At 37.3% G+C, this 12,911-nt stretch overlaps 1 protein-coding gene across 1 annotated transcript in view; it reads left to right on the forward strand.

Moving 5' to 3' along the window:
- Window positions 1-1,561: 1,561 nt before the first annotated feature.
- The window catches only part of LOC111866165 (KICSTOR complex protein SZT2), a gene marked incomplete at its 3' end in the record, with an annotated part of 183,834 nt that continues 172,484 nt past the window's right edge, over window positions 1,562-12,911 (forward strand). The window contains 4 exon segments of the mRNA XM_033752148.1: window positions 1,562-1,885; window positions 7,461-7,595; window positions 7,972-8,193; window positions 11,955-12,032. Coding sequence (XP_033608039.1) covers window positions 1,853-1,885; window positions 7,461-7,595; window positions 7,972-8,193; window positions 11,955-12,032 — 468 coding nt within the window.

Here is a 12,911-nt window from a genome sequence, read left to right on the forward strand (position 1 = left end):
ACAGTTGTAGCAAGAACTGAGAATATGTCTTTCTTAATATAAAAATTATATTAAGCATTAGAGTTTCAATATAGTTAAGATTACATACTTACTGGTAATATTTATGAATGGTGTGGGGAGGTAATGATTGGTTACAGTGATGACAGACCGGTCAGCATTAATGACTTATTGCCCATGTAAAGAAGTTATTGACGATTTTAATGATGAAATTCGGATCACCTTTTGTCTTCATTGACGCCAGGTTCAAATTCTAACCTGGTGCAAAGAAAGTATGTGTAAATGAACCTAAATATGTTGTATTGGTAGATTTTGCTGAGAATTACTTTTTTCATTTCAAGATGTGGTGCAAGTATATTACTGTTCCATTGACCAAGTAATACTTCATCTATTCTAATAGCAATATAAAAAATACATCATACTTAATGATACATTAATTTATTTTTAATAATACCTTTTTAGTAACACTCCTTCCCCTTGCAATAGCAATATGAAGATATATTGTACTTAAGGACATGTTAATTTATTTTTAATAATAACTAATTTTATTTTTTTAAGAAAGGTACCAGTACAATATATTGCTGGGAGAGACGCATTAAAAATGATGGGAATCTTTAGAGGGCGGGAGGAAATGAAAATTCATAATTATTTTAGGTTTTTATAAGCATTCTGTCTGATAATTACTTTGCTCTGTGTAATATAATATCATTTTAAATTTAAATGGTTTTACAGAACTGAACAACCATATAGATTTATGTTTATATTAAGTGTATGACATGCCCTAAACTCATATGTCTGACCCCATAAAGGATCCACGGATGTAAATGAATACAAAGACAAATTCCAATCTTTACGCTGTAAAATTTGTCAGCTGAGAATTCATAAGTGTTATACAGTAGATATTAATGGACTATTTTCTAGATATAATTATTTTCCTGTGTAAAAGATTATAGTGGGAGTCTGGATAGTTCGTATAATGATTGGCTATGGGCTGGATGAACGAGGGGTCGGAATTGAGTCCCAGTAGGGTCAAGAATTTTCTCTTCTCCATGACATCCAGACCAGCTCTGGGGCCCACCAAGCCTCCTTTCCAATGGGTACTGGGGTAAAGTGACAGAGTCTGGCAAGTTTACCGGCGTTTCGGGTGAACGTACAGCTTCCATCTTCGACCCTGAAGGTGGAGGTAATACGCTCATTGTAAATGTCAGTAATCATCCTCCAGACTATACGGTGTCACGTGCCACAAGGCATTACTCTTCATATTTTGTTCTATCATGTTCTTATTGATTAGGTTTACTTTCAACTATCATCTTCGCTCATATGTCTACAAATGAACGGTCAGAAAACCAGGGACAGTAAGCACAACGCTGCGCTGTGTTCTTTTCATACATAACTATTAACATTAATTTGTGGTGTATGTAACGTCTGCAACCACGTGTAAGTAGCTAATTCTGACCAAACCACGGATTCGAGGTGTAGCTGTTCGGTGGAGTGAAGTTTCGTCAGTGAGGAAAACTAGTGGAAGGATTATACCATCTTCTGAAAGAATAAAGGCGAACTATTGTCACCTTCCTTGTGTAAAGTGCAACGCGAAGAAATTCACTCAAGTTATTTAATATTGGAATTATTCCATAGGCCTCTCTAATTTAATTCGATATTTTTCAATCGATTAGTTGCAAAATTATCTGTGGTATGATATTTTCAATATGGTAGTACATATTTATGCAGCCTGATAAATACAGCAAGATATGCAGTTATCAAGGTGTTATCAGTTACTGTGATGGGCGGGAGTCAGCGCAGAAATATGTACATATTTTTAAATAATTAATTATAAAGTGTCAGGCATTGAAAAGTAATGGCGGGAAGCGAAACAGGATCGGCTGAGAAGGTATGTTTTTAACTACGGCATGTTTACTAGTGTCACGTGAAGGCGTGTTTACGTTTAAGGTTTAAATTGAATGCCATGTTTAAGTTTTCTGTTCCATTTACTTGCTATTTGAAAATTTAAATTATAAACACCATATTTGGTAATGCAGTCACGTTCCTTAGAGAAATAACGTCATTATATGAACCTTGCGATGTTTTCCAAATTAATAGGTTTAAAGTCCACGCGACTGTGGTTATGCCAGTGTGTCTGAAACAGATGAACAGAAGAGTGACAACCCACAGTTTTGTGGTGCATCTCCACATAGATGGATACAGATGCATTGCATAGATTATTTTAAGCGAGATGTGGAAGAGCTTAGTAATACTAAACAGATATTACATATAGCCTGCTGTCAGATCACACTATATTCAGTTTGTACACATTACTCTGGTGTCCCACAGGGCCCTATATTGGGACCCCTATTATTTCTCCTATATATAAATGACTTACAAAATTATATACCAGATGTTCAAATGGTGCTTTATGCCGATGGTATAAATATCTTGATTGTAGATAAAGAAGAAGATAAGCTTAAAAAACAACTCTCCTAATGAACCGCTTAGAAAGTTGGCTTAATAAAAATGTGTGCCCTATCATTCCACCCAAGACGAAAGAAAAGAGTTTATAAACCTTGTATTGTTTATAATGCTGTAGAACTCCCTTATAAATTGGATGTAAATTCTTAGGAATAAAAATTGCTGAAAATTTGAGATGGAATATCCATATTAAATCTGTATGTACAATTTAAAATAAGGCTTACTTTATTATCAGAACCTTAAAGGAAGCCATGAGCTATAAAATGGTTAGATCTATCTATTATTCTTATTTTCAGTCAAGATTGAAATATGGAATAATTTTCTGGGGACCAGCGAAAGGTAGTATAATGGTCTTTCGGATACAAAAAAGGTGATGCGACTAATAGCGGATGTGAATAGAAGAACGTCCTGTAGAAGAGTATTTTTCCAATTCAAAATTCTGACCATGCCCTCTGTCTATATCTTGACCATATTATGTTTTATCAAACCATTGAGAGGTAATTTGGAATGTAATTTCCAGAAGTATGAGTACAATACTAGAGGCAAAAATAAATTATATATCTGAACATGTAGGACAGCCCTTTTTCAGAATAAACAAGGCAGGTAGATTATATAATAAATTGCTAGAAAGAATAAAAAGTTTAGAAAATTTCAGAAGCTTTAAAAAGGAGGTAAAATCATTGTTGATCTCAAATACCTTTTACTCGGTCGACAAGTTTTTAAACTCCGACCTTTATTAAAATTCGTCAAATTATGTTGGTGTTAACTTTCATCCACCTGTCCTGACAGTAATACATTTTTTAAGTGACACAATTCTAATTGTGATGGATTAAGTATTATAATTATGTAATATATTGTATTTGTGTAATCGATGTGATTTGTCTTGTTTTCATTGACTTATTTCTGTATCCTCTGGTGTTCCAGCTGTGTGAGGATCCATGGAAATAAAATTAATAATAATAATAATAATAATAGGAATGCACCCCACAAAACAAATATAACAATGAATATAGGAATCTTTGGGAAAGTGATAAAGTGGATCTGTGATTCTTACAGAAAGGAAATGTGACAGAGAAATTCAGTGAAACTTATGTAGATAAAAATGGGAAAGTTACTATATCGTCTTAAACCATTATTCAGATATTATTCATGTCTGGTTTGAAAAGAGGAAGTCACTTGTACCGCTAAACACAGTGGATAAATCAGAGCTAGGTGTCAACTAAAATTTTCCAATAAAAAGAAACTAAGAAGTCAAACCTATGAACAGCTTCACAACTTGTTTAAAAAAATGCAGTTACACAATTAAAATAACAAAAGCAACTTCATATGTAACATTATATCTAGTTCATATATCATTGCTACATAATTATCAAACATAGAATTAATGCAGAAAGGAAAAAAGGAGAAAAATGGAAGAAAATGTTTTGTTACAGAACCTTAATATAGTGGCCATGTTTCCCAAAAATATGCCATATTTTGAATTCTGCCTTTGTTATCACAATGCAATATTGGCAGACTTATCACTGATAATGCTTGCACAAACTACATGTTCAAAATGTAATACAAAAGACTTGGTATATCTTCCAAAGTTACCAGAAGCGGATGTGATAAAAAGAGTTCATAGTATGAATGAAAAGTTAACAGGATTGGATGGCTTCATCTCTTTTCTGTTGAAAACAAGTGATTATGTCTGAACCCCTATGTAAAGAAGAGCATCAGTTATAAATTGTACCTTTTCTATTCTCTCGAGAAAAGTTCATTGTGATACCAGTTCTCCAGAAGGGGCTAGCAGTTGACATAAGTAACTGCTGTCCAGTTATGTTAGTTTCTGCCCAGCCTAAGATAATCAAAAAGATTGTCTGAAACCAGTTGGTAATTTTTCTTAATAAACAATATTTTTATGATAAGCATTGCCATCAATCATTGCGCCCTATAACATTTAGGTAAAATTAGGATTGAATTCCATCAAGTGCAATAATGTTTTTTAATAATAAATTAGAACCTTTGCAAGTTTCAGCCAATAATGGCCATAACCAGAAGGGTATTTAAGGGTTAAAACACTAGCATTTAAAATATGTTTTGTTAAAAGTAATAGAATTACTCAATTGATTAGAATCTTTCTATGAAGCCTGTGTAATATTCTTGGCAATTCACAGTCTCTTTTCAGAAGATTGAAATAAACAGAAGGCGCAATAACCTCAACTGTGGGAAATGCCATTGAAAATCTGAATAATAACATAAAAAGTAACTCTACTGTTTTGGGTCCTCCAAGAACTATTGATATTGAGCTTAAAGTTTCCTTTTGGAAAGTGGAAGAAGTTTGTAGGACTATTCCTAATGAGACTTTTGAATGAATGTATAAGGTGTAGGCCTTTTTGGCCCTTGCACCGTGACCACAGTGATCTATTGTGCCTTAATGAGACGTTTACTGTAGGAATAATTCTGTCACATATTAAGTGTGACTAGAGGGGAGGGAAGGGGGGTTGGAGTGGCATCTGGATTTGTTGGACCCTTAAACTCATAATTACAAGTAACTATGACAATCTCGCTGAGTTACACATAACAAAGATCTCTGTAACTACAGCATACATAAAGTATTTTCAGTTTTCACTAGCCGTTGCTTGATAGTGGCTTTCAACTGCGGATTTTCCCCATCCTGTGGGTTCCTAAACTGTCCTCAGCGTCAGCTACCAGCTTTTTCTCACAACTGCAACTTTCAACTGACTCGACCAAACTACTAGTCCTCATTCTGTAGCCTCTGCATGGTCCCCACAGAAAACATCCCTTCCATTGCTGCGTGTTTTTTCATTCCTGGGGAAACAACATGTTCACAGAGATGTCCCCTAGCAATGGCTGTTGTACTGTCACCTGTTTACAGAACTGTTACATGGCAGTGGCTCTACATGTCACAATACTAAACGCAGAGCATCATTTACATACATATGCGCGAAGTTGTGCTGATTTATAAAAATGGAAACAGGAAATTATTGTTGACAATGTGTGGACCAGAATCAAAAGTAGAGGAAAATGTGACTATCTGCTTTCACCTTGGAAAGTTATTGCTGTGAAAATACCATATACTCCCAAAATAATATAATCCATTCAGAATCTGGTAACGAAGGAATAACACAATGTTGCCACTGCAAAACTGTTTAGAAACTGTGTAAACATGGACTCTAATGTTATTAAATCAGGTCAGAAATTATGCATATCATGTTGAAGTAAGGTTATGGACAGTATTAAAGTGAAAAAATTATTTGAGGAAAGTATCTTGAAGATGAATCCTGTCACATGCTACAGATCCAGATTTCAGGAAATGCAAATTGGAGATTTAAATTGCCCCAACACTATATTCGGGTGCTGTCTGCTGAAAGAACATGGTGTTTAAAAAATAAATTAATGGATTACAGGAAAAGAAACGTTTCACAAGCAAATCAAGGTAACCCTTCAAAAGTTTCCAAGGTACTCGATTTTACCAGTACCCCATTATTTCAAGTCGAATATTAGAGTGAACAAACTTGTGAAGAATGTGACCATCATTCTTCTTTAATGGATGAAGTATAACAGAAATGTGCAGCATCTTCTAAATGGGTGGGTCTAAAATTGTTGACACTAGTGCCAAATACCTGGACATTTCAGAGGACAGCAGATGAATTTCAAGTTATGGGAAATAAAGCTCATGTACTAAAGAAAGAAAAAGGCATTCTAAAGGGTGGCATATGAAATGATCCAATGTTTATCTATTAATACAAACTTTATTTCAATTACAATACTAGAAACTAACATAAAGAAAGAAATACCGTTGCATGAAGATTTTTCATCTGTGAATCTAGTGTTCAGTATGACCACCATAACATCTGGCAGCTTCTTCAACACGAACTGTGATGTTGATTCCTCGATGGCATGTATCCTCAATCATATCGTGGCAGGCCAGAATGATTAGTGCTCTCAACTGCATTATTGTTTGCAGCTTTTTCGGAAAAAATCCTTTCCTTAATCCAATAATTAGTTACTTTCTCCTGCTGCTGCAGTAGTTAGTGACATCCATCATCTCCTTGGTTGGTGGTGGTTCATCCAGATCATACAGAAGATATGCTGAGGTAATAATAAGTTTCTCTTGCCCCCTCCACTCATATATGTTATCTTAAGAGACTCAACAAAGGAGTGACTCATAACGTAAACGGAGGATTGTGAATTCCCATTAGATACAACAGAAAATATTGTTCCCTCAGAACTAGTTAGTCCTCCTGTTTAGCCCCCGTGAATCCAGGTGTTAGGTGTCTGAGTATATGTGCTATCCACCACATCTATAACAAGTTTCAGGCATAGAATTGCCATGGCTACCTGTTTGCAGGGTTAACTAATATGAGTAAATTTATTGAAAGATTTTTGACAATTTCTGAATCCCTACTCCACGTTGCCTCAGTGTTATGCACAGGTTTGCTGGTGTTGCCAACATCCTGTAGTGGTACAGTAGATCTGCCAGCTTCATGTTGAAGAGTACTTTCTATCTTTGCTTGCAGGTATCTCCATACTGGAGATTCCTTACAAGTTTTTTTTTGGAACTTTTTTGTTACCATTGCTGTATACTTTGGTCCCGTGTATGGTGGGGAAATAAATGCCACTACGTGTAGAACCCCATATGGGTTGAAGGCAAATACAGTGAGTTCTGCCTTTCATGATGCTGTCATCTCCACACCATTGCCAGACATCTCTGAGCATGATGCCTCACCCCATGGCTTTGGTGAGTCAGAACCTTATTTGTCATCCTTTCAGATGATATCCAATCTGAGAGGTGGATGCTGAGATCAGAATTTTGAGGGGAAGTAGGGCAAGTGGGAACTCTTTTCTGCAGTGGTTCTTTTAGCTCAGACCAGATTTCAGCAAAATTCAAGATAGTTATGAGAGGGCGCATATTAGGATGGGATTCATATTTGCCAGCTCTGTTCTGTATTCCCTTTTTTAAATAATGTTGTAATATTTACTTTTTATTGTTATAGAACATGGAGATTCTAGAGGCAAAATTTATATACTTACTTATGAAGAAGGAGTACCGTATATCCCGGAGCATTCGTATGCAGTGGTTCCTTGAACAGCTGAACAAAACAATTACTGTTCCATGCTCAAGGGACTTGGTAAGATTTTTAATAATTAGCATAGGGACCAGAAAAGTGTCATATTGCAGCTGTTGCAGAATGGTTTGAACCTGTGCTTGATTTCATGTTATCTCTTCTGGTTAAGAGAATGGAAGGTAGTGTGCTCAGATTGCTGTTATTGTGCATAGTACAGTAATTAATTTTCAACATTGACCACACATTTTATTGTGACATGTGCTGAATTCACTCAAAGCATTTCAACTGAGCTAGCAGAAGCATGTGGCAGTAACACTGCTGTAGAAGTTTTGATCTTTTCTAAACGTTCCTTGTATTAGAGAACAGAATTTTCTTAGTATCTGGAATAATTCATCCTTTTCCGTGCTATTAATGTTGCATGTAACTTTACTCTCAACAGAATGGAGCAAGCAAAACAGAAGCTGAGCCGGAGACTCAATCATTATCTGAGCCTGAGCTGACGGTGCTTTCGGTGATTCCTCATGAACAGCCACCTGAATGGAAACCTGAATCTAGTCACATGTACAAATATCTGGTCACTGCTCATTCAACGATAATCTTTCTGACACACAATTATGGCATTGTCTATTGCTTGGACATGAGCCCTTCCTTGTCAGCTGTTGTAAGTGCTGCTCATTTTATAATATAAGCTTATGGATATAAGTCATTGTTCATAATGCTTTAGTTTAGCCTTCTTTTTACATGCAAATGAAAAAGGGTAAGCTTATGAGATCATCATGCTGAGTGTGCATGTGTACATGTGCATGCACACTCATGTGTGCTTGTCCACTTCCATTTTTTTATCAGTTGACTGATTTTTACAAAACTTGGTATGAACGTTATGACATTTAGGGCCACCTCACTATCATACTCTTTATTTCCTACAATCACAAGTATGAATTTATGTGACCTTCGTGGGTGGAAGTAACACTAGTGCCATTAAGCTAAAGTGCTGAAATACATTTGATCACATATTTCAGAGTTTGTCAACATACCACCCATAGGCTCGATGGCACCCACATGAGGTATGCAAAACACGTCAGGAGTTTTAGAACTCTTATTTTCAGGCTTTTTGAAGTGTTAATTTTAAGAATATGTTACAAGTTACAAGTAAACGAACTAATGTTAATTGTGACACTCTTTTATACTGTTTTAGATGTGGAAGAAAACCTGTTGTGTGCAAACCTGACCATAGCCTACAGTGTCTTCCAAGAAACAATTGCTTTCTCCACCCACCACACTCCTTGACTATGGAAGGGATTGAATGCTTCCCCTACTCACCCAAATCCTCTCCACTGTAAACAAATGAGCCCATTTTAATTAGGCACATGTAGCTTGACATACTTATACTCAGTATTGCAGTGACCTTACCTTTGTTCATGTTTTAGGATTTTTTCTGTGTTTCATGCTCAGTTAATAAGAGTCAAAGAAGTTATTTTGATGCTAACTGGGAACAGCAGTTATCATACAAAAATGTAATGATTGCATACTCCAAAATTACACATTTCTTAGCAAAAAGAAAAAACCATTGAAGATTGGAAAATTGTAAAAGATGTGATGCTAACTGCATCATAGTCACTTTTTGAAGGCTGTAAGACCAAAACTGAAATCATTTTAGCCATATATGAACATCAACTGTATGCCAAAATAGTTGCATAAGGGATCGAGACATTTCAGACAGTATGGAGTCATAGTGAAAAATTATTTACATAAGTGTACCCTGAAGATGGAGGCGATACGTTCCTCCGAAACGTCGGTTAACACCACATATACACGGTGCAAAATCCCAGAAGACTGCTTTCTTCGACATTGATCATCATTAGGTGTTTAAAAACTGTTGGTGGAAACTGCTGTGTTTCTGTTTTGTGATTCTGATGTTCAATGTATAGTCCCATTTATGTGCTCATGTGTTTTTAGGGCTGAATCTAGACTACAAGTGACATTTGTTGAATATCTATTGAAACCAGTCTGCTTCATAATCTGTGTTACTTCTGCAAGATATTTCTTCATAGGAGGTAATATGTAGGCAGTGGTGGGTTTCACAGCAGATTCAGAACTTCAACAGATAAGTCAGTTTCCTCAGATTTTGGAAACTACGAGGGGCGTTCAAGTTCTAAGTTCTCCGATTTTTTTCTCAGGACTGGAAGCAGATAGACACATTCGGTTTAGTTTAAAATATGTGTGCACTCTTTGTGAATGTGTGACAGAGATCGCAGCACTGTACAGCACACAGAACTCTAGTGGTAGCGGCAAGAGTGAGGAGTGTTTTTGATACTTAAAATGGCGACGTTTTCGTTACAAGAACAGCGAGTAATCATTCGTTTTCTCCACTTGCGTGGTGCAACACCCATTGAAATTCATCACCAGTTGAGTGAGATGTGTGGTGATGTTGTCATGAATGTGAAAAATGTGTGTTCGTGGGCGCGACAGTTCAAAGACGGCCGAATGTCGTGTGACGACGAACCAAATCAATCTTGGCCTCGCACCAGCCTGTCTGACAACATGGTTGAGTGAGTTGAGAAAGTTGTTTTGGAGGATCGCCGATTGAGCATGGAAAACATCGCCTCCAAAGTTGGCATTTCCGTGGGATCTGTGCACAGAATCCTGCATGAAGACCTGCGAATGCGGAAAGTGGCCTCCAGGTGGGTGCCACGAATTCTGGCGGATGACCGCAAGGCTGCATGCATGGAAATTTGCCAGGCGATGTTGACACGTGATGAAGGCATGAATGGGACTTTCTTTTCATCAACTGTGACAATGGATGAGACATGGATGCCATTTTTCAATCTGCTATTGCATCAGCAATTTTCCAGTGGTCAAAACAGACTCCTACAGAAGCGTTCGCAGTGGCCATGGAATCATGGCATCGACGTTGTGAAAAATGTGTACAGCTGCAGGGAGATTACGTTGAAAAGTGACAGAAGTTTCAAATTTTTTGTATGATTATTGAGTGAGAAAAAAAATCAGAGACCTTAGAACTTGAACGCACAATGTATTATTTGCGAGAACTAAAAAAAAGATCTGTCCCTGTAACAGGCCATGGAGGCTGATTGTGAGACATTGAGGCTCCCACATTTTCTAGACAGTCTGCTCACACATGATGGTGAAGCTGCCCTTTGCCCCCAGGAAGATTCCTGGTAGTCATTCCTCTTAGAGGTTAAGTCGACCCCAGGGTCGTAGCATTGCTGGAAGGATTAGGTCAATTGAAAAATCCAGTGACCTCATCGGGAATCAAACCCATGATCTTCCAGCTTGCAGCAGAGTGCCTCAACCAATTACCCTACCATGTGCCCCTTTAGAAGGACTTCTTTTGTTAAAGTCGTTGAATGATTGTCTTGATGCAGGCATGAGGTGGAAAGTTTTATTTTTGAGTTACATTATGAAAATTGTTCCTAGTGACTTATGTTGGAAAAAAAATTTTGGTGTCCTGTAAGCAATTGATGTGTGTAAGTTAGTTATACACCCTAATGTTTAGTATTGCAAGCACATGATGATGACTTCATGGGGTTAAAACATATAATGGAACAAAAGAGTCTATAAGAAAAGGACAAACTACGTTATACAGGTGAATTTTATAAAATGTATTTTGTAATGTTTTGTACATACGAGGGGGGACCCAAAAATAACCGGAACCGACCTATTGCACGTGCATGCTTTGTAGTGACGAGTTATGCTGCTAGGTGGTGTTAGCTGGGGGTCTCCCGCAACTGTTAGTGAGCTGGCGTCAGTCTGAGTTAAGTGGTTTGTGTGTGGTGCTCTGTTGTGTGCGTTCCTGTTTCAACCCTTTGGCGATTAGTGAGATGGCCGACCAGAAGGAACAAAGAGTGTGCGTGAAATTTTGCTTTCTGTTAGGGAAAACTGCAGCCGAGACTGTTGGGATGCTCGGTCCAGCGAATTTTAACCGAAGGTTTGCACATGAGACGGGTGTCTGCAAAATTTGTTACTTGCTTGCTCAGAGATGACCAAAGAGAAAACCGCGTGAATGTTTGCCGCGACTTGAAGAGAGAAGTGCAGAACGATCCAGAATTCATCCAGCAATCCAGCAATCATCAAGCCAGTGGAAAACTCCAACTTCACCATGACCGAAGACGGCCATCTCACTAATCGCCAAAGGGTTGAAACAGGAACGCACACAACAGAGCACCACAGACAAACCACTTAACTCAGACTGACGCCAGCTCACTAACAGTCGTGGGAGACCCCCAGCTAACACCACCTAGCAGCACAACTCGTAACTACAAAGCATGCGCGTGCAACAAGTCGGTTCCGGTTATTTTTGGGTCCCCCTTCGTATACATATGTTTTATGTTCTGCGTAGGAAATAATTTTTTTAAAGTCATCATATGGATGGTTTTATTTTCATTTTCATTTTCTCTGTTACAGGATATACAGCATGGGCAAGTAATGATTGATGGCATATTTGCATCTTTAAAAAGGAGTCTTGATGGATTAACAAAACCAGTAAGCTTGTACACAGTAGATTCTTGAGTATCTGAGGGCAGTTTATCTGCTATGTAGGTTAACTGCAGAGATTCAGGATTATATAATTTTTATGTCATTAAATTCTAATCAGTTTTAAATCAGTCCCACCTGCATTCACAGTTGTTGTTTTTCAGCATATTGCATGTCTTAACTCTAACTACAGGAATTCTTTTTGCAACAGCAGGTCTTTCATAAACAGAAGCCTGGCACAAGAATGCTGATAAAGACATAGAGTTTTGCAAAGAAGGTTGTGTAAATATGGATTAAGAAAGGAATGAAATTGTTAATTTTTAAAGTAAGATTGTTACTTTATTGTAATGATTACAAATAATATTATCTTTAGTACCAATTTAGTATATTCTTCAAAGAGTATAGGGTCATATGTATTTTCCTGTATAATAGGCAATGCATGTGATGTACCCACAACTGCCACCATATTGAAATTGGTATGAAAAATGACCATCATTAAATGATATGGTATTGAGACTACTAATTGACGCACAAATTGCACCTCTGGTTTAAGTAGTAGCTCTTCACCAGTCAGTGTGTATACTGTATGTGGAGAGAAAGAGTGCGCTGAGCCAGAAGAAAAAGAAGCAGCAGTAGTATTAGTAAATATTAATAAACAGTAAACTATTTCCTCAGGTGTGCCATACAGGGTGTCCCAGGAGGAATGTGCCAAACTTCGGGAGGGTGTTCCTTATGTTAAAGTATGCCGATATAACCCAAAACACCTATGTCCAAAGTTGAACGGTTACGGAGATAATGGCCAGAGAAGTGTCAAACTTTGACCGGGGTTACACACTTGTTGATTACAAAATAGATATTAAAACTGGCAGGAATATGTGGATTCTGTAA

The sequence above is a fragment of the Cryptotermes secundus genome, unplaced genomic scaffold (assembly GCF_002891405.2).
Source record: "Cryptotermes secundus unplaced genomic scaffold, Csec_1.0 scaffold599, whole genome shotgun sequence".
NCBI classification, from domain to species: domain Eukaryota; kingdom Metazoa; phylum Arthropoda; class Insecta; order Blattodea; family Kalotermitidae; genus Cryptotermes; species Cryptotermes secundus.